General features: G+C 36.2%; 3 protein-coding genes across 6 annotated transcripts; 1 reads left to right on the top strand and 2 right to left on the bottom strand.

Moving 5' to 3' along the window:
- Window positions 1-447: 447 nt before the first annotated feature.
- Window positions 448-3590, bottom strand: CRCK2 (calmodulin-binding receptor-like cytoplasmic kinase 2). Its single transcript, XM_086596510.1, has 6 exons — window positions 3236-3590; window positions 2175-2411; window positions 1907-2075; window positions 1715-1804; window positions 1287-1588; window positions 448-1179 (listed from the first exon to the last, which is right to left on the bottom strand). Exons 1-6 carry the CDS (start codon window positions 3446-3448, stop codon window positions 916-918), a joined length of 1275 nt encoding a protein of 424 aa, XP_086452636.1. The 5' UTR covers window positions 3449-3590; the 3' UTR covers window positions 448-915.
- Window positions 3591-5137: 1547 nt separating this feature from the next.
- Window positions 5138-14258, bottom strand: LOC147513457 (transmembrane protein-like protein). Of its 4 annotated transcripts, none has more exons than XM_086596506.1 (15): window positions 13965-14258; window positions 13478-13536; window positions 13196-13298; window positions 12771-12880; window positions 12322-12390; window positions 11096-11704; window positions 10365-10882; window positions 10144-10208; window positions 10002-10046; window positions 9832-9911; window positions 9012-9116; window positions 6930-7069; window positions 6709-6837; window positions 5592-5744; window positions 5138-5506 (listed from the first exon to the last, which is right to left on the bottom strand). In XM_086596506.1, the coding sequence occupies exons 1-15, from the start codon at window positions 14149-14151 to the stop codon at window positions 5371-5373; spliced, it is 2508 nt and encodes an 835-aa protein (XP_086452632.1). In that variant the 5' UTR covers window positions 14152-14258; the 3' UTR covers window positions 5138-5370. The 4 variants fall into 4 exon arrangements, with proteins under 4 accessions (XP_086452632.1, XP_086452634.1, XP_086452633.1 ...); XM_086596508.1 differs by having other exon boundaries at window positions 13458-13536; window positions 13965-14174; XM_086596507.1 differs by lacking the exon at window positions 10002-10046.
- A 2114-nt stretch (window positions 14259-16372) lies between these two features.
- LOC147513456 (11S globulin seed storage protein 1-like) lies at window positions 16373-17745 on the top strand. The gene is made up of 3 exons (XM_086596502.1): window positions 16373-16729; window positions 16872-17158; window positions 17273-17745. Exons 1-3 carry the CDS (start codon window positions 16435-16437, stop codon window positions 17732-17734), a joined length of 1044 nt encoding a protein of 347 aa, XP_086452628.1. The 5' UTR covers window positions 16373-16434; the 3' UTR covers window positions 17735-17745.
- Window positions 17746-21904: the final 4159 nt, after the last annotated feature.

The raw sequence follows: 21904 nt of genomic DNA, 5'->3' as shown, positions 1-21904 counted from the left end.
AATAAAGTGGGCCATCATTAGGGAATGGCTCATATTGGGTACATTAAGACCACAAGGAATAGAACAAGTAATAAGATGAAAATGAGAATATGTTCTCAAAGACGCAAGTCATTCTGATGCACGAGCGTGTATAAAGATGACGTCAAAAGACTATTATTTGGATCTAGTTAGGAGCTTAGGACTTCCTACGCATGGAATCATTGATACAGTGGTTAATCATTAATAATGAGTAATGGCATCACAGAATTAGCCTGCATTTAAAGTGTTATGTGAATATAATTCACAGGGAAGCTCTCTGTCTACATTTTGAGCTGGGTTGTTATCTAAATTCACGTTCAGGCGTTGAACTCCATCCCTAGCTTCTGGGTTTTAAAATGAACTGGATCAAAATGAGATATTCGGGCGTTCAGCTACATCTAGAATTGAATCCAAACTTATTGACAAAACTGAACCAAACCTCAAGACATCAACATAATTGAATTGTTTAAAATACAAATTCCCAAATGGATCATCAAGAAACTACAAACGCATCAACTGCTACATACACTTATTTTACATTCTTGAATTCAATCACTATAAACAATCAGAGGGATTCATCAAGCTAAACTCATCAAGAGATCCCCTCGACCCGCAAAGTGCTAGCTAGCATCTTGAAGCAACAAAAAACACCTTCTGTCCAATGCCTACCACTTGAAACCATGAATGCTTGACAACTTGGTGTGAAAATGGTATATCCCAACTCAATGTTTCTCCTCGAAATGTTGTAACATCAAACTATTACCCCAAATGTATAGGCGTTGGCCAGTGGATCATGATATCATGAAAAGGCGAGCTAAACAATTTCTTTTGCAAACTACACGTTTTCCTGAAGGAAGTACTCTTAATAAGTTTGTCCAACACTGGATAGCTGATCACTTAATCTTCTATAATAGAAATAGACCTCTGGGAAAGAGAAGAAAGTGACCGCAAGTCTGAAGCAGAAAGTTCTCTGAAATCTTTACGGACGCCCCAAAGAATCTCAGCACACCTCCTCATGCTTGGTCGGCCCTGTCTTGTTGGAGCTAAGCATTGCAGGGCCAGCTCTAGAATCTTTTCTACTGCTAGGTTAGTTGAAGGATTCCGTAGCAGCATTGGGTCCAATGTTAGGATTCCTTCTCCATCAGTGAATTTCTTCATTGCCTGCATGCTCAATAATCCACATTATTAAGATTCCTTCAAATTTTACATGGAAAATGGAGCTCTTTACGTCTCTTGAATTCAGAAAAGAAAAAGAAAAAGGGCCATACCCATCTTGTTGTTATCCGTTCCTTGAGTTCCCTTTTGGGCTCAATAGGACGCCTGCCTGACACTAGTTCCACCAGCAACACACCAAAGGAGTAAACATCACTCTTCTCAGTCAGTTGATAGGTTCTTAGGTACTCTGGGTCTAAATATCCGGCTGTTCCTTTAACTTGAGTAGATACATGAGTGGCACCTGTATCACTGTCAGCTGCCAAGCGAGCAAACCCAAAGTCAGCCACCTTGGCTCGAAGGTTCTCTGTGAGAAGAATATTTGAAGACTTGATATCTCTGTGGATGATAGGGTGATCTGCAAACCAAACAGTCACACCACCTCATTTCTTTCAGTCCATGTTCACTACACCAATTAAACAAACTATGGATTCTCCAACATCGACATTGAAAGAAACTAAAATAAATTGCAATAAACCCGTGCCTGTATACATATGGAGATAGGTAACTGCATGAGCAACATCGATTGCAATATCCAACCGTGCAGCAAGGTCCAGAATGTTACCATCTAAACCTGTACTTGACCCATTGAACCTTTAAGTTGCTACAGAAGAAAAAAAAGTAAAATTTCAAAGACAATGGCTGAAAGAGCATGCAGTCGAAGCAGAAGACTCACAATCCAAACGTTCCCTCAGAGTTCCATTAGGAACATACTCTACCACGACAATCTTTTCATCTTCGTGCTCCAAATACCCATGGAACCTGACCAAATTCAAATGCTCTACACGTGCTAACATTTTTATCTCACTTTGGAACTCCACACCCAAATGCTTATCATACACATTCTGTCAAGAAATGCAAAAATAGAGTCACATCCATCTTCTATCTCATTCAATTGTCGGAATAAAGGTACGAATTACTGAACAAACTCTAGAAAACCTGACCTTTTTCGCACGTTTTACTGCAACAAGGGTGCCGTCATCCAGTCTTCCCTTGTAGACTGTGCCAAAACCACCTTGTCCTATCTTGAAGGAAGGAGCAAAGTTCTTGGTAGCCTTGTATATCTCTGGCATTGTAAATTTCAAAGTCCCAGGTTCTGTTGTTTGGGTTGAATTGTATGAACTGGTATAAATACCTCGTCTGGAACTACGTTTCCTATCACTACCAGCACTCGAAACATCTGACATGAATGACACAAGAAAAGGAAAAGTATGAATAATTTTAATCATTGTGCTCAACTGCCTCAACCTTCATTGCACACGGAAAAAATAAATAATAATAATAATAACAATATTATTATTATTTCAGCATAAACCAATAAGAAGGCTGCAAGGTAAAAATTTATGCGATGTTCTTGGGAATTGTGTGTTTTGACAGGAAATTGTACATTGTTTCAGAACATACAAATCAGTAACTATCCGGTGTAAATATACAAGCTCACACCATTATAGAGAGACTTATCCTGGTATAAAACTTGAATAACAAACAAAAAAGTAAAGTATACAAATTGCTAGTACTAAACATGAAATTGTACATCGAAACAAAAAGAAAAAAAAAAAAAAAAAAAGAAAGAAAAGAAAGAAAGAGACATTTCTTCTCTAGATTGGCATTGTGCAGGCGACTAACCCAAGTTTCATGGTCAAAATAGAAGTAATAGTACGGTGCTTTGAGGGAGTTGGTTGCCTTTATAGGTGGTTTCCCTACTAAATTCACCATTAACAATACTTCAAACTCAATCAAGACTCTGTTATCCAAATGACACAAACTTAATATCTATTCCATGACTTTGGAGTGATACTCATACCAGATATAATTAGTTAAAGAACGTTACGTATACAAATATACAATCAACAATCAGATAGCTGTAACATCTAAAAACTAGACAATATACAAAGAATGAAGACTCTAGTACCATACTAGTACATAACAATGACAAGCGTATGTGTGTCACAAGTCACAAAGAGAACCTAAGCATAGACTTATCCACAATCATTGATAATTACCAAGAAGGAGGCTCGGATTCACCAAAACTAGAAGAAGACTTAGTCTCCGGGGGCGTGAAACAGGAAGTAAATGCCACAGCAACAGATTTCGCAGCAGTTTTGAAACCAGAAGTCGATTTCCTACTAGTAGACGAGCTAGAAGAAACAGAACTGAAATCTGATCTTTCCTCCAAACTCTGTTTCTTGCTACTCCAGTGAGTACCTGGACTTTTCATCCTCGGCCTCGAAAATGAATACTTGTTCTTTTTTTTGATCGAAGAAGACTTGTTAAGAAGACTGTTCGTGTGTGGTAGTTGAATTTTGAAGTGGGCGACGCTATCTTGCGCTGATAAGGCGATGTTTGGTTAACCTGTGCCATCATGCCATTTTACTAGTCAAACTTGGGGATTACGTGAAGTCAAATTTTGAGTTTTAAGTATCGTCAAAATTTTGTCTTATTTTTGTAGGGAAAAATCAGTGATATCGAAATGTTGGGAGTCCAATATGTCGGTGGGTAAAAGGTAGTGGGCCTTGGGCCCACTGTAACTGCTTAGCTTAAAAGGTTAAATGGAGCAGCTTTAAAGGTGGGTGTCAAACTGTCAATTGTCATACTAACCAGAAAACAACTTCAATTATAAAAATAAAAATGTTAACAGTGGGGGTACTACTGCTGTACTCGTGGCAGGGTTGTGCGTAATAATGCTTCAAGGGTCTGATGATGATTTACTTGCTCTCTGCAAAAAGTTCACCCAAGTGACCCAATGAAGCAATGACTTCCCACCACATATGAATCACGTTGGTCTAAAATATGGCATGCTATTGTCTTTGGTGTGGTGTGTAGTTACTGTGTAGGTCTATAGTGGATGCGTTATGTACCTGTACCTCAGACCAAGGACCAAAATATCAACGATATATATCATTTTTTTAGTACAACAATATTGATATTTATGATATATATATCTACTAAATATTGAATTCTTTTTTTTCAATATATATTGAAATTTTCGATATAAAACTTTATATCACCAATATAATTGATATTTATGATATTTAAAATAGGGGATGGTTATATGAACTCCACAAACTTACAAAATGAACTTTTTTTTTTTAGATGTGTGGATGGAGAACATGCTTTGTAACTTTGTATCGAAATTAAAAAATGTTGGATAATTTCATAACTTTCTAAATGATTTTTGATGAGGTTATACATCTTCAAAATGAGTGATTTTTCATGATGATCTCTATTGTGTGGAAAACATCTCCACCAAAAATCCTTCTAGTTCATTGAGTTAAGTGGTGGAGTTCATTTGGAGTTCGTTTTAATAGAGTTCATATAACCATCCCCTTTAAAATATATATCATTTGATTTTTTGACCATTTTTTAATATAAATTCGATATTTCCAATATTTTTGATATTTTAAATAGTTTAGACTGATCACACAAAAAATAAATATATATCCAATATATATCAGTTTTTAAATACACCGATATATTCACCGATATCGATATTTTGGTCCTTGCCTAAGACAAATAATGTTCTCCCACCCACCAAATACAACATTATTAATGCACAAATAGTTCCTTTTCTTTCTTTCCCTAATTATAGCATTTGCTGCCATGAGAATATAAGTTACAAGTTTTGTACAAACATACTTTACTCAACACTTTCATATGAAGGGAGCAATAAGGAATAATCATACCACGATGTAATTTATGACTAAAGACCATATATATCATATCTGAGACCTTCTCCTCAGAGAAAATTTAAATGCTTGGTTATCATTAACTCTGGATGGCAGAAACAATTGAACAAAGACTGATAAACACGCCATGGCATTTCTAATTGCAAGCACTGGGAAAGTACTGAAAATTAAATTGCAACAAAATCGAAGAGGAATATACTGTAGATGTTGCTCTGGTAACATGATGAAAAGACAATAATCTGAAATTAACTTACTTATTCAGTACATACAAAATTACAATTGGGTAACATTATAAATATTCTACCTATAATCCCCTTGATATAGGGAGGTTTGTTCTTCTACAAAATAAAGAAAAAATTTACGCGTCAAAAAGAACAGCACCTTTTTGGTATGTACAAATAACGCACTATCTTAACACTTTACTTTTGGTATGACTCTTGCTTTGGTTTTTCGTTTATACTCTTGTAGAAGAATTTTGTCTGGTCAGTTCATAAGTTGCGCTCTGGCCTTCTTGATTTATTTCAATTACACCGGCAACTTTTGCGCAGAGGAAGAAGAATGAAGATGTATAAATGCTGACATGCCAAACACTGCCAGTGATCGTTTCTAAGAGCATTATGAGAGAGAACAACATATGAAAGACACAGAGTTTAGATTATCCAAGTGTAATCATACCTGTGCCAGATCCAATAACTTTCATCACTTTCCAATTTCCAGCTTAATCCAGCTAAGCTTAATGCAACAAAACCCAACAGAATATAAATCCAGCGGAAACGACTGCGTAGTGTCTTGAAAAAGTTGTAAACCCTATCTTTGATCATTTGCCATCTGTCAATTCAAACTTTCTCGCGTATTAGCCTTATCAAGGAACAAAACCAGCATTCATAAAATTGCCTTCATCTCCACAGAACAGTTTGTTTTATAGTATCTTGATTAGGTTTCTGGATGCGCAACTTAACGCTCACATTCCCATGTATAACAATTATGCAGATAGGAATCACACTTAAATTTGAAACAGACTGCTTTTCAAACTTGATCTCCATGTGTGAGTTATAATTATTCGGCAGGCAAGGCCGAAATTTTGAGCACAAGAGTGTGCTGAAGCTGGAACATAATGAACTTATATACCATTTTTTTTGTTTGGTAAGCCTGTTTTAAATGAGATCAGTAACTCTTTGATGTTGGCGGGATTCGAGCCCCAGACCTCTGGTATCATCACCCAAAGGTTTTACCGACTTTGCTAGTCGGCACCTGCTAAAAATGTGCAGGCAAGCCTGTTTTTAAAGAGATCAGTAACTCAATAGTGTGAGTGGGGTTCGAACCCCAGACCTCTGGTATCATCACCCAAAGGTTTTACCAACTAAGCTAGAAGGCACTTACGAACTTATATACCTAGCTTAGGGAAGATCGTTATCAGTTACTCAAATTTCAAGCAAGGAAGAAAGCGTGCATGACACATGAATTATACTTCCTCATATGCATTTGAACTTGACTAATCAAAACACTCTACTTGGAAAAAAAATTTACAGGAAAATTACAGCTGTAATAAGCTGCTTCACAACCTTAATTAATAGCCTGATTGGTGATTTTATCATTGATTCTTAGCAGTTTCCTCATCATAGGCCTGGACCCTGCTACACATCCAGGGGCTCATGGAGCCCTGGATGAGAAGTTAAATACAAGAGCTAGTTCTTTAGGAGTGTAGTGTTCACCAAAATCCATTGGGTTAGTGGACCAGAACATTTTATATCTGGCCAATATTGGTAAAATTAACAGTTACAAGTGTGCTTACCTTTCGAGAATATTTAAGCTTATTCTTGTTGGAAAAGACAGGGACCTAATCATTGTAGAGGACTCTATCAGCCAGCCAATAACAAGACCTAAAGCCCCAATAGCTATAACAAGGACGATGTTGGACGATCTGCAAGGATAAATACTGTGAACAAACCAAAACTGCTACACAGATACATATATTCAGCTCATTCAAAAGCTAGGAGCTCTAGGTTCCATTACCTGGTTGCTCCAGTTATAGCCAAGAGAGCCGTAAGAATTGCTACACTAGTATGTATTACCCTTTTTGAAACTTCATCAATCCTAGCAAGGTACACAAAAGTGCTCACCACAGCCATGAAAGAAAGCCAGAAGTCCATAAACTGAAACCAAATGGATACAATTATAAGGAGGTGAAGTGTATATACCCAAAATGTGACCACATACGTGGGACCCTAGCTGCAGGGCGGACCCAAAGGAGAGCTAACAGGACTATAATCCCCCTCCCCCACCCCCCCCTAACTTTCTCGGGAAAAAAAATATTATATATATACTACCAATACTGACGAAAATTACTAAATATACCAACTATATATACTATATTCCTATGTACTAATATAAGTAACAAGCAGTTTTCTAGTGAAAAAAAAATCCTTTATATGCTAGTATGTCTCCTCTTTCCTAACCTGACTTCCAAGAGTGGAAAAAGAAGAATAGCATTCTCACACGGTAAATATATATCTTCTAACAGTCCATTATCTCTTTTACTCTTTTATTCTACAAGTTCATTCTCAAATATCAAAAATGGAAATTAAAACCTAAAAGAAAACATCTTGTTTGTTTGTGCGCAATATTGCTTGGTTCCCTTGAGAGAAAAATAAATAAAAATCCTTGAAGTTTAACTTCAAAGTAACCCCCCTGGTTCCGCCTCTGTCTAGCTGGGACACATGAACAACATATCAGGTCAATAACATTGACATGTGCTTTGGACGCCAGTAGACACCATCAAAACCCTAATTAACGATGCCGTAAACACAGGAGAGTGCCCCCCACACAGAAACCACTACATTAAAGACAAAGACAGTTGCTTAATGTGTTTGAACGACAAATGCATGTCAGCATATGTGCAGACATGTCTAGTCATGTGCACCTCATATGACCATTTAAAAGAAAGAGATTGCGCAAGCCTCTACTACAGATAGAGCAACCAAAAAAAATTGATGATATTTTTTTTTCAAGTGTTCATCCTATATCCACTTCTGGTTTGTCTTTCAGGTGCCTTCCCTTCTTTTAGCCACATTTTTTGTCATTCTCCCTTGGTCTTGTCCAATTAATTGAAAGCCCTTATCACCCATTATAGCATGTAAAACTTCCTTGACCATTGATTTTAAATCTATGTTACATGGACACGCCATATTTGAAAAATAATCTTTGTAGGATATTTGTCCATGTATCAATGTCAGACACGACACATACGCATATTATATGTGATATACAGTACCACAATTTTTTGGTATTTCACCATGTCGGTCACTTCCTATCCGTGTTAGACATGGACACATGTTTAGTGTCACTGTAACTTAGTTTTTAAATAATATAGACAAGTTATATATATATGGGGATGGATCAATATACCATGGTTTATACCATGCCCCACAATTTTAAAAAAAAGATGAACTACTAACTAATTTTTTGTGGATATGTCCAACAAACCATAAAGATCAAACCTCCACAAAATTTCAGCTCATTTTATAGTGTTTAACAATGTCAAAAGATGATTGCAAAATCGAAAAATCTAGTCCGTTAAAAAAAATTCAAAGTTGTTAACAATTTTTAAATAAGTTAGAGGTTTCCAAATTAGCCAAATTTTTGTGGAGTATCTATAGTTAGTAGATCATATCCACAAAATATTAGCTTTTAACTCATCTTGTAAAGGGGCGTGGTATAAAAAATCATGGTAAACGATCCCTCCCCTATATATATAAAGGTAAAATGCCAAAAAGTGATCACATATATGAACGTTCATACGTGAGCTTAGACTTGTAAACTTGAATCTGTTTTCTTGGTTGTGCTATAACACTATAACACCAGTTACAGCCCTGTACAAATGTTATCTGCAGTATCCCCAGAGCCGTCAATACAAATAATGTCTATTTTCATATATCCGCAGTTCCACACCACAATTATGTCATAGACCGCTTAAATATCATACGGAAACTATCTATTATGGAAACAACATTTGGTAATTGTTGTTTGAATACTTTATTCCATATTTTAAAGTATTGGTCGTGAACATAAAGAAAACTCAAAGGAAAAACTGCTTACCTGTAAAACATGAAAAGAGAGAGCACACCAGGTGCCTACATCACATGCATGATATAATCCACTTGAAATTCCACTGGATGTGAATAGAACCCATTCTGAAAATGCCTGAAGAGCAGATAAGAAGTTTACAAGTCTTGCTACAATGCTTGGAATATAGAATGAACAGCACCACCCTATCCCCACTTTCGGGGTCACTGCCTATGGAAACTCTAAAGAAAATTTTAGCACAGAACTGAAATCCAATTCCATAGTTATCAAATGAACATTAATCTTCTAAACAACAAGAGGTCATTCAAATATTTTGAACCATAAGAATGGTTTAGTAAAATTAATTAGAGAAAAAATGGAACTTAGACTGTTTTGAGCATGCACACAGGGCCGGCTCTGAGGGGTAGACAGCACAGGCAGCCGCCTAGGCCCCACGACATAGCCCATTAAAAAGGCCCCAGTATACTATTATAGCCCATTTTGTTCAATTTGTGCAAAAATAGCTCTAATGGGGAGTCGAACAGGGATGGATTGGATGGAATTTCAACATTAACACCACTGGACCACACACTTTTTAATGATATGGATCTTTTAAAATTTACTATTTTTCACATACAATCTACACATCATTTTTTGCTAGCTTTGTATGGTTTTACAAAGTCCCCCATCAATGAGCTGGCCTAGGGCCCCTACAATCTCAGAGCCGGCCCTGCATGCACATCAGTGGAGAGAGGGTAAAGGGGATTATAATGTCAACAAACACAAATACAGAATTTCAATCACCAAATCCGTGGTATACACTAAACACTGTTATTTCCTATGTTGATCTAACCTTCTGCCTAAGGGTCCAAAAAGCGGGAAGTATAGCTGCTCCATTTGATGCTATCAGAGCAATTGATTGCCATATGTGCCCTACATTAGTTTATGACAAGTATTAGCCACCCAATTGAGTTACATCGTAAGTGTCAGAACAAGTTTAAAAATACATGGTAAAGTTACAACTGGAAGAAATCCACCCGAAGGGACTGCTCCAACTTAGATGATTTCCTGCATCAGTGCTCCAGTAACAAGATTGAAGAAAAAAGATTCATAAAACAAAATGGGCAACCATTATCAGAAAAACGAAAGTCAAAATGCAACTCACCTTTGTGTGTTACAAGTTCAATGCTGCAATCAAAGCCCCCATGATCCCGGTCACAGGAGCAATAGCTGCAAAATAAATAGAGTGGTTATTTACATTAAGATGAAACTAGCACTGATAACAAATGCAGCCTCATATATGGACATTGACATAGAACTAATCCTAAACAGTCCTTGGGCAGAAAAGGATAAACCAGCATGCAGTTAATAAGTAGGATATCCCACCTGTAGAATGTCAATCCACTCGTATCCAGGACATTCTGACATTTCCCATGGGGAGAAGAGCATCCTTTGGGGCATCTCTCCCTAGCAATAGACATAAAAGTCTGACGCTCATGTATGCTATCAGCACGAACAGGGTGCCTCAATCCGAAGCTCCATGTTCCTTCCTTAGCATATAACAGATAAAAACTGACTGCTTTTTCACTTGAATCATACGATTTGAAAAATACAGATCCATCGCTACTACTTGTCTTGTTGGCATAATAGTAGTCCCAGCTATCAAGAGAGGGTAAACCGCCAAATCTGGAATATATTTCATAATTCAATATTTGATCCGAATTAAGCTGGAAATGAATATTTCCTCCAGCTGCACCAGGAAGAACGTCCAGAAGAAAGTATGTCCAGGCATAATTCTTTTCAAGAGAGGAGTTGCTTAAGAGGGGATCGAGAAGGAACTTAGGTGGTGTCACTGATGCCTCATCAACTGGCAAATAGTAAGTTTCACCACTTCTAATGACTGCCTGCAGAAAGCCATTCTCAGAATAGTCAATATGCATCAATAGTGGATATGTACCAGAAAAGTAGGCTTAACCAAGACTTTGAAAGAGGAACAAAGATCATATCAATTATCAAATTATCATATGATTAACAGAAAAAAAAAATGCATGAAACAGAAATTGACCAAAAAGATAAGTTTTCGAAAATAGGAGCAGAGAAGAACACAGAAGTCCCACCTGAAGCATGTAAGCTTCCGATGTACAATTTGGTCCAGCCTTTCCGACAGGACATTCCATTACTTGCCAATCCAGGGAATAACAAAGATGAACAGTTATATCCTTATCTTCCATTGCTACAGGCCCTTTTGTCTGCTTGACAGGTAGGATAGAAATATACCAGCGTCCAGCCTTTGGTGATGGGATGAACAAAGGGGTCATACTTATATCTACACCATAATCATGAAGAGAGCTTGATGGCATTGCACCATGGCGAGCATATAGGATTCCGATCCCCGTGTTATTTGCTGGAAAACTCTCATTTAGACTGACATTCACCACCCTAATCATCAACTGTTCTACAATACCAATCACATCCAGAGAATAACCCCCAGATGCTATGTAACCAATGCATGAAGTCTGAAAGGAATTTCTACATGTAGTTACCGTTTGTGCTTTCTGGTTGAACAAGCCAGCATCAAAATGGTTTGTAATATTCGTATAGACATCAGACTGAGCACAAGATAGAGGAATAACTGACTGATTGCAGTATTGACCCCAAAATGCTGAGGTTGAGCATCCTTCAACAGTTACGTTGGCACTGAATGAGAAATCTGAGCCTCGATTTATCTGCATTGTTGCAGGGAGATAGTAAGAAGCATAACATTCTCAAACTGCGAATTAGATGTCAATGACTTTTCTAATTTCCAAACACACACACACACACAAAAAGGGTCAAAAGTTAATTAAGGACAGCCTAGAAGTCAAAAATTGTACGTGGTTTCAAACTAATAAAATTTGAGTGGACTGAACCACATCTAGTACATAGCATAACCTTAGATTTTCGAATTCGTAAAAAAAGTTTATAAAATAAACTAGAAGGGCACATTATCATTCACAGAAGGTAGTAAGATGGAAACCTTATCATTCTCCATAAGATGGTGATCCCAAACAAATCCACCTTTTCAGAATTAATTTAGGATCTCTAATGGTATGGAACTTGGATATTAATGTCTTGTACAGGTAGAATGTTTTCACTTGTTGTATCTGCTTTAACTCCCATTTAAAACATAAGTATAGGATCTATATGACTATTCAAATTCCAAATATTTTGCAGTACGAATATGTGTATTCCCGAGATATGCAGAATAGTATTACTACAAAAGTAGGGCACGTAAGAATAATCTGAAGAGGATACTGCAAAAAATCAAACTCAAAAGGATTTCACAATGTCTGCAGATAAATACCATCCTTGACTGTGTTCTAGCAGATCCAATGCCATTGAACAACCCAATGTACCAGACTCCTGAAGATATCTGCACAAAACAAAACCTTCTGAAAACTATTTGGTTCTTTGTCACCCTGTAACTATACATGTCAAAATAGAACTCATACACCAAACCACTTTTGGTTTAAGTGGAACTGGCCATGCATTAAAGTATCCAATTATGAAGTATAACTAGGAACAATCAAACAAACTTAGAAGATAGGTTTTGGGTGTGTGTGTGTGTGTATAATTATATTTCTGATTAAACTTTAGCGCACAGCAGATACATCAATTAGGTTTGTCCAAATTCCAAGTTTTACAACTTGCTAAAATGTGTACTTATGAGGCTATGTTAGTACTCTTCATTCCTTCACTTAAATGTGACAATCTCTTTCACTTTGTCTTAAAGCCAAAAGTCTGAATAAGAACCTGCTCATTTGTCATCATCAGCATTATGGTTTTCTGTAAAGGATGGCACTGCTCCACAAGCTGGAGAACTTCACTACCTCCAATAGATTCATTAGAGGAAGAACTTAACACTGCAAGAACATTATGTTTCATTTTAGCTGTTGTATAACACCATGATATATTGCATTGAAAAATAAATAATTGGTGAACAAAGTGTTACTAAAGTGGAATCTTCTAGAAAGGAACTGATCTTTTATAGTTCTGGATATTCTTTTTTTTTTCTTTTCTTATAAAAAAAATGAAAATTCTGTTATCAAGGAGTACATTTTAAATCTCAGAATATGATAACAATCAAATACTAGGTCCAGTGCCTAGAATGTTTCCGCACAGTCATGAAAACAAGTAAAAGACATCTACGAACGTCAGCATTGAGGTGGTACTTGAACCTGTTAAGGAAATGTCTAAAACATCTGGGATAGGAAGACCACCATTTCGCAAGCAAATTACAGGCATTTTACTTTTCGGAATCTTTCTAACACTCCCTTTATCCTGCACGCAATCCGGAATTTGTAAGAGAATGAAAAAGGTGCAATGACTCCGGAATGAGAGAAACCAGGAAGACTAAAAAGACAATCCTATTAAAGTGCACAAGTATGTTAAATTTTTCACATCTACAAAAATCTCACTGGTATCGGTAAAAAAGCTTACTGATGGGGAAGCATACTCACAATATCCACGTCTGACTTTAAGTTGATGGATATTGACGAGAAACTTTCCGGCAGATCAACTGAAGTGATGCATAGATAATAGAATCAGTACAAAGTCTCATCATAAACTTATACGATGTAAAATAAGTGTATCATGCATTCATACGGGCAATAGAAAAGTTGCATTTAAAATAGCCTAACAACATATATTTCATCGTATCCAAGACAATCAAATGCAGATACCACTGGACACATGATACACTTTATAAACCGTATCGAGGAACACACATGAACCAAAAACCCAACAGTATGCCAGTTCTAGTTTCCATATCAACAAAATATATAAATTTCATGAAACAGGTAAAGCAGAAACCTATAAAACTAAATTAATATAATGAAAACCAAAAAGCAGCAAAAAACATAACTCAATCAAATCTATTTAAACGCCTCAGACTTTGATAAATGAGTGAATGGTTAATAAAATATAGTGTTTAACGTACACACATACCTCTTATATAACGCCATTCATAAGGTTTCAAGGTGGTTTCCACGTAATGGAAACTTGAAAGAGTGATTGGGTCATGCATATTGAGCTCATTAGAAGCAGAAAATGAGATGGGTAGTATAATTAAAAAACAGAGGATGATGATGATGATGTGTTTCAGAATATAAGACCAAGTCTGAAAGTTTGCCATGAGTTTCAGAGAGAGAGTTTCGTGTTCTCTTAATCAACTGAGGTTTACTTATAACGAATAATGAGACAAACGAAGTTACCACGTTACCAACATTACAATTCACAATGCTGACACGTTAATCTTTCTCCGTGGTGGAATATACCTCCATATTTCCGAAAATATCAGTCATTTATATGGGAAAATCAGGTAAATATCGATGTTTATCACCTGATACATATATATGCTTTAACTTGGTGGCCCCGTATCTGAAGAAGTCGGTAGTCTGATAGATCGGGTAGATCCGTAGATATCAGTTTTTGGACTTGCTCTACGCAACTCCGATTTAATGCTCCTATAAAATCCCACGTGTCCGTTAATATTGACACTGATTGTATGATATTTTTCAGAAGTAGATATTTCCACGAGAATGTTTGTCCCAACCCCCAAAGTCCCAAGTTACTTTCATGTTTATTGGGAATACATAATATTATCAATGGTGGCTGTCTAATAATTTACGAGGATGACTCGGCGTCTCAGCTGCACAGTTTTTTATAGAACAATGGACCAACGAACTTTCACAGAGCTTGTTAGACTTCTGAAATTCCGATATATATTGCTAATAATACATTTGGAAATTAACATCGGCTTCATATTTAGTGTGAAACTTCGCATAAATTTCTGGCGGTCTTAGGCTAAGTCCAATGGTGCTGCAAATCATCAAATTTAACGTAAAATGTGATCCAATGGTACGTTAAAACGCGTTATCTTCATAACGCTATCTTCATAAATTCTCTATTTTTGCAAATAATTTTAACGTTATAACGTTGGACTAGTCCATTTTGTCACAATGGCGGGAAATCAAAAAATCATTATTAGTGTTGCATAGCCAGTGGCGCGTGTAGGAATGTGAATTAATTTAAATAATAAGTTAATTATTGTTGCCGCCACTCACAATGGCGCATGCAATTGAATTATTAATTGAAATAATAAGTTACACGCCACTCACAATGGGCGTTTTTATTTTTTTTTTTTTTTTTTTAATAACTTAATTTGTTCAATTACCATTCTATCCTACCCTTTTAAATTTTTTGATTTATTTGTATCTCTTTGTTATAATTTCAATTTTAAGATTAAATTTATTCCAACAACTTAATTAATTATTTAAATAAAACATTTATTGAAAATAAAAAAACAACAAATTAAAAAGAAATACATTAAAAATACATCAAATACATACGCATTTAAAATTTTAATCAAATTAATCAATTTTCTCCGTATTCTCTTCAAAGTGCAAATTTCTTGAAGGAGTCCGTGAATTCATGAAGATTTGATCTTTCAAAATTTGTTTTCTTTGCGTTTTGTACCATTCTTTTCCTTGAGGTGTCATAGTCGATGTATTTGATGATCTTTTTCCCATGCCAATGTCTCACTTAATTTTTTTTTTGAGTTTAATCCTTGAAGGATTAAACGCTTCACTTTCATAGAATTTTTCCCCACGGTCGATTCTTTTTCAATGGCCTCCATCGCCTTGTATTGTCGCTTAATTCTTTGAGAGAAGTTTCATTTTGACTATCAACTTTTTTTTTTTGTTTTGATTTGTCTCTTCCATAATCCGGTCTTTTTGATGGCGCTCTAATCTTGTGGCGCTCTAATCTTGTTTTCATTTTGTGGCGCTCTAATCTTTTTCACAAACTAACATTAGGTTTAACCCCTCCGGCAAACTATTCTCTAAATCAAAAGGACTATACTGCAGTGACGGTATATATCCTCATTTGTCTACACTAGTGAAGGCGAAAAGGAAGGTGTGAGAGCGATTTATACTTCTACACTTTTGTTCAACACCTTGGTAGAACTCGACAATAGAGTGAAAAGCAAACAAGCAAAACATTTAAAAAACTGCTTAGTCGCCACCCCTAATCCACCTGAATTGCGATCGTTATGACCAAATAGCAATCAGAAATTGAGGAGAAAAAGAAAAAGAAAGTAACCTCTAATCATGAACTCTGCACAGCCACTTGATGAAAGTTGTGTTAATAACAATGGATGCATATCTTGCCCACGGTATCAATCTTTCTCTTAGAAGGACAAAACTAATATTAGTATCTTTGTACACTCGCCTTCTGATAGAGTTTCATAGCCATGCCTGGTGAAAGATGGCTTAAGAACGTCACCAACCATTGCAATCTGTCAGTTCCACAGCCACCCTTTTCTACTATATATATCACGCCATCCCGATTCACCCCCTTCACATCAAACACAAGCAAGTGTTCATAGTAGTAGTCACTAGTCACTAATTCACCCACAATGGCAAAGCTTCCGTTGCTTTTCTCACTTAGTGTTTGTTTTCTTATTTTGTTCCACGCCCAAGCAACTCAACAATCACAACGAGAAACCCAAAGCCAATGCCGTATCCAGAATATTGATGCACTTGAACCAACTCGTAGGATTCAGTCCGAGGCTGGTGTTACCGAACACTGGGACGAGAACAACGAGCAATTGGAGTGCGCCGGTGTTGCAGTAACTCGTCATACAATCCAGCCTAGAGGACTTCTCCTGCCTCATTTCAACAACGCACCTAAGCTTTCCTACATTCTCCAAGGCTAGCCTTCTCTCTCATCTACTGTTTCATTTTTGTATGTCCAAATAGGCCGGCTGGACCATGGTTATAGACTCTTTAAGCGCTAAGTGAGATAAAATCCCTATGTTATTGATATGAAATATGTTTATGCATGCTTGAACAGGTAGGGGTATGCATGGAACAATTATCCCAGGTTGTCCAGAGACATACCAATCAACTCAGCAATCTGAGCAACAACAACAGTTCCAGAGTGAGCATGAACAAGGCCAGCAGAGCAGATATAGACAAGGAGACCAGCATCAGAAGGTCCGACGCGTGCGCCAAGGAGATATTGTAGCCACACCTGCAGGAGTTGCCAAGTGGGTCTACAACGACGGTGATACTCCCCTTGTCATGGTCTCTCTTTTCGACACAAGCAACAATGAAAACCAACTCGATAACAATAGAAGGGTAAGAATATTGCACACAAAATTAATATACGTCTAAATGTGTAAGTCACATAATATTAAACTCCATAGATTCAAAAAATCTAAATGACTGATATATATAACATCTGCATTGTAGTCATTCTACCTAGGTGGCAACCCCCAACAACAAAGAGAAAGGCAACAAAGGAGGTCAGCTTACCCATCCAGGGGGTTTGAACAAGACAACTCGTCCAACAATATTTTCAGTGGCTTCGACGATCAGATGTTGGCTGAAGCTTTCGGTGTTAGCAGAGATATAGCAAGAAAGTTAAAGGGCCAAAATGATAACAGGGGAAGTATCGTCCGTGTGGAGAGTGGGCTTCAAGTTATTAGGCCACCAAGAATGGAGGAGGAAGAAGAAGAATATCAGCAAGAAAGACCAAATGGTTTAGAGGAACCTCTTTGCAACATAAAGCTTAGAGTGAACATTGACAACCCCTCAAAATCTGATGTATACAACCCCAACGCCGGACGCATCAATAGAATCAACAGCAGGAACCTTCCCATTTTGAGACTACTTAACTTGAATGCCGAGAAGGGAGTTCTCTACAGGGTATGATTTGAATAATTTAATGCTGATATGATTTAATTACTAAATTTAGATTATCAGAGGTACTATGGCCGAAATAATATGACTACACGATTCTAAACAAAAAGGTGAGTGTGAGAGCGATTTAGAGTGAGCGATTTTTATTTTTTTTTTGGGAGGGAGATAACTACACGCCACTGGTGATGGCGTACAACAAAAATTGGTTTTTTTACACGCCACTGGTGATGGCGTACAAAAACTTGGTTTTGGTTTTTTTTGTTTTTTTTTTTTTTATTTCTTTTGTGTTATGGCTTTTTTTAAAGGGCAATATAGGAAGATAAATAACTCCACGCCACTGGTGATGGCGTACAAAAAAGTTTGGTTTTTTTTTTTTTTTTTGCCCGCCACTGGTGATGGCGTCCAAAAAAACTTGGTTTTTTTTTAACCGATATTTAATATTTTGTGTTGGACGCCATTGTCAAATAAAACAGCTGAAAAATAAACCATTGGATTTGATTTCGCTATCTCACTAACTGTATCTACTGTGTTATTGTGGTTTGGTGTTTTGGCGCACCAAACCATTGGAGTTAGCCTTATGGATGACTTTGGTGCACTACACGTACTGTTTGTCTGTTTATACTTAGAGAATTTTGCTTATTACGGGTGGTCTTCAGTTATGACTCTTTGTACAAATAAAGTTGATCGTGACTTACTCTGATGGACTAGTCCATTTGTCACCAACGAGCTATATAACAATATACTAGTATACTAATGCATATACAGTGGGGCGAGAGTGCAGGGCGGTTTCTGAGGTTTGGGTGGTCCTAGGCGAGCTCCTAAAAATGGGCCCTCTGTCTTAGGAAAAATAAAAAAAACACACACACACGCGTGCGTATTTTTTTTTTAAATTATCAATAGTATACTGCATTGTAGTGGGGGCGTGAACAGAGCAATGCATTTCGTGATCATAGCCAATCCATTTAGTCTTTCTTGTGACATACTTGACTAAAGGCAAAACTTAATTGTCTAACATATTATATATTCAAACTCATAATTCATAAACAATTTTTTTTTTTTTTGAAATAATAGAATAAGCAATTCAAATAATTTTAGCATTGAGAGTTTGAGACCTCGTACGTTTGTTAGAAGAATTTTCGATTTTGTAGGAAAAAATCAAAAAGATAACAAATCTGGCATTCGCTAATTCGCTAAAATAGTATGAAATCCGGCATCCTCATATCTCTTGTTTTGCTACTGTAAATCTGTAAGTTTCGTTTCGTTTCTTTTGTTTAGTGCAATTAGGCTTTTGAGTTTTGACTAAATGGGCCTAGCCAAACAGCCAAATAGCCAAACAAAAAAAAAAATAAAAAATAAAAGAATATGGACGTGGATCAGTGCGTCAGTGAGTGTGCACTTGTATAATAGCTAAAAGCCTTAAATATTAGAATATTAGCAATCAAATGGGGCATAGGCAGTGGCCTATGCTGCCTACTCTACTTGAGTGGATAGGGATGTGGGTGTGGAGAGAGAAAGAGAAATGAAAACAAAAATAAGAAAAATAAAAACAGACATAAACAAACCAAATCACATTTTTGCTACATATTCTCTTTCTCAATCTAAAATATTTGCTCTGCTCACTTGATAAAAAATCACGAACGAAATATATTTTTTAGAAATTTGAATTTTAGTCTTTTTCTTGTATCTAGTATAAAACAATATAACTATTTTCTACAAATGAGTTGGAAGTAAGGACATTGCAAACCTCAAATCCATATAACACCAGTTTTTAGAAACTCAAATAAATACAGTTACCAAAAAAATGTTTTTAGAAGCTCAATTACATTCAGTGTACAATTTTGAATATCTGTTGGTTTCAAGACTACTTTCAAACAAGGCCAATCCCGCTACCGCAACTCCACAAAGTTATTTAACATCTTCATTAATTCAGAGGCTCGCAAAAATAAATAAGCTGTGATTTTTAAGTTTAGAGCTCTAAAAGTCAGAGTTTAAAAAAACAAACACTACCTCTAGGTTAGTACTCGCGTTATCGAGACTTGAGAGTAGAGTACTGAACCAAATGAAATTTGTGGTTTATAACATACAAATTCTGCCATTGAAGTGATTGAACTAATAATTCAGAAGTTCATAGTGGTTTTGGTACGGAATGCAGTTTTCCATGCCTCAATTTGTCGCATTCCCGGAATTACACTGTACTTTCCATTTTTGCCCTTAAAATTTCCACCTACTGCACGCCTCTGCACTTTCGTTAGTAAAATCTTTAAAAAAAATTTTCGGAAACATCATCAGGGACAGCGGACAAACCACCACTCCACCACGGTCATCTTCTTCCCGATTGATTTACAATCGATATAACAAAATTATCAACCATTTAAGAACTCCCAAACAATACTTACGGGAGAAGAAAAAAAGGATAAACCAAAGTTCAACAAGTTCAACTCAAAAACACTTTATACAAAAAAAATTGTCTATTAAACAAAAAAAATTGGTAGCGACTATTCAAAACTAGATTTTGCTAAAATCCCGACTTTTGATTAATTAAAAAAAACAGTTGGTTATTGAATCCTTCAATTCTCGCACCCGCTCATTATACATGTTATTATGTACTTCTTTTTTTAGATTTCCATTTTTAATTTTTATTGCACATTTTGTCCACTGTTGTACCCAGATTCAAACATCCAACACCGGGTCAAAGTGTCAAACCACAAAACTACAAAATTAAATTTAAACCCATGATACCAACCGTACAAAATAAAAAGTTTAGAATATTGTGATTAAATCGTCAGTTTGAAGTTTAAGTCACTTCAATGTTTCGTTCAGAGCACCAATTCTTCTTTTATGCAACAATGATCTTTTGTTGAGGATTGTATTTTGTAATTTTGATGGTGAATACATAGTTATATACTCATGTAAAAAGAATAAGAATAAGAATAAGAGAGAGAAGGGTTTGTGCGTGCTGGAATCGTGAAAAAGAATATGATAGAAGTCAAATTGAACCATTCTTTTGAAGTTTGAAGTTTTTGTCAATTGTTAAAATTGTTAAGGGATTTTCTCAAAAAAAAAAAAATTTTGGAATAGAAATCCAGAGATGCGTCAAATTGTGGCGTGGAAAATCGTGTTCCCATAATTAAAGAGTTGTATGTTAGTTTCTAAAAACAGACGCTAATTTCACTTGGTTTGGGCTTTTTGGCATAGGAGTATTAGAGTATATGCAACACTTTCACAGAGTTTTTTTATACTCACAACTCATATAATGTACGTAGGTGTTTATTTGTGAACCCCTCGCTTCGCTTGAGTCAATCAACGTCCGTCTTTGAAAAATAAAAACAGTCTTTGAAAAGTTAAAACAAATGCATCTTTAAGAATATTCTTAATACAAACAACAACTTGTTATCTCTACATAGGCGCCATACATAACTATTTTCTTATTATTATTTTTTTGATGAGAAGTTACTAGGAGTTGCTCAATGCAAAAATAATTTTAAAATCTTGACGAAATGATTCCGTATGAAGTTTACAACTTAGTGATAATCTCAGTAGTAAACTACTGCTACCTAGTGAATAACTAACTAATTTTATAGTTACGATTATATTGGGTCATTGTTTTTGGCTTATAAGGGTGGCAAATTGTTATTTCCCCTTGAAATCACCAGCACCGGAAATACTCTAATGTTTATCACCGTGTGAGTTTGAAAGAAAGTGGATCCTAGAAATCACTATTTTTTCTCTTTGAGAAAGACGAGAGAAATGTATGCACAAGCCGAGCAAAAATTGTTCTTGTTATTAATGAGGTATGCAATTATGCATGCAAGCTCATTTGGAACTTGTGAGTTTGAAAATTCAAAACCCATATTGGCCCTATATGGACCCATTACCCATATCATTGCATTTTCACTCTCAAATTTGAAAACGATGTAAAGTGCATGTACGTAATATATAATACACAACCCTGACATAAAAAAACACAAACAAATCTTCAGAAACATCCAATGGCAGATACAAAGAGAATAAAGCTAAGATAAAGTAAAGTCAAAACACTAAAATATTACTCAACCTCGGGCGGGAATCCAAAACACAGAAAACAACCGGTAATACCCAGTCAACAAGTAATCAAAGAGAAGAAACAACGCATGACTGTACGAATAAAGCAGGTCGTTTCATTGGCAGTTGGTAAGCATTAAC

Source organism: Coptis chinensis, chromosome 3 (assembly GCF_015680905.1).
Source record: "Coptis chinensis isolate HL-2020 chromosome 3, ASM1568090v1, whole genome shotgun sequence".
NCBI lineage: Eukaryota > Viridiplantae > Streptophyta > Magnoliopsida > Ranunculales > Ranunculaceae > Coptis > Coptis chinensis.
Note: the sequence above shows the minus strand (reverse complement) of the source record. Positions and strands in the feature narration are given on the sequence as shown.

What these genes read in the sequence shown, in the direction of transcription:
- CRCK2 (XM_086596510.1), bottom strand. Translation starts at nt 3,448, where the DNA reads ATGAAAAGTCCAGGTACTCACTGGAGTAGCAAGAAACAGAGTTTGGAG. An exon ending in TCTGAGGGAACGTTTGGATT is followed by an intron (nt 1,805 to 1,906) that starts GTGAGTCTTCTG and finishes GGTCAAGTACAG; the next exon opens with GTTTAGATGGTAACATTCTG. An exon ending in AACGGATAACAACAAGATGG is followed by an intron (nt 1,180 to 1,286) that starts GTATGGCCCTTT and finishes TTGAGCATGCAG; the next exon opens with GCAATGAAGAAATTCACTGA.
- LOC147513457 (XM_086596506.1), bottom strand. Translation starts at nt 14,151, where the DNA reads ATGGCAAACTTTCAGACTTGGTCTTATATTCTGAAACACATCATCATC. An exon ending in TGAATGGCGTTATATAAGAG is followed by an intron (nt 13,537 to 13,964) that starts GTATGTGTGTAC and finishes GCATCACTTCAG; the next exon opens with TTGATCTGCCGGAAAGTTTC. An exon ending in CGGAAGCTTACATGCTTCAG is followed by an intron (nt 10,883 to 11,095) that starts GTGGGACTTCTG and finishes GGCTTTCTGCAG; the next exon opens with GCAGTCATTAGAAGTGGTGA.
- LOC147513456 (XM_086596502.1), top strand. Translation starts at nt 16,435, where the DNA reads ATGGCAAAGCTTCCGTTGCTTTTCTCACTTAGTGTTTGTTTTCTTATT. An exon ending in GCTTTCCTACATTCTCCAAG is followed by an intron (nt 16,730 to 16,871) that starts GCTAGCCTTCTC and finishes ATGCTTGAACAG; the next exon opens with GTAGGGGTATGCATGGAACA. An exon ending in AACTCGATAACAATAGAAGG is followed by an intron (nt 17,159 to 17,272) that starts GTAAGAATATTG and finishes TCTGCATTGTAG; the next exon opens with TCATTCTACCTAGGTGGCAA.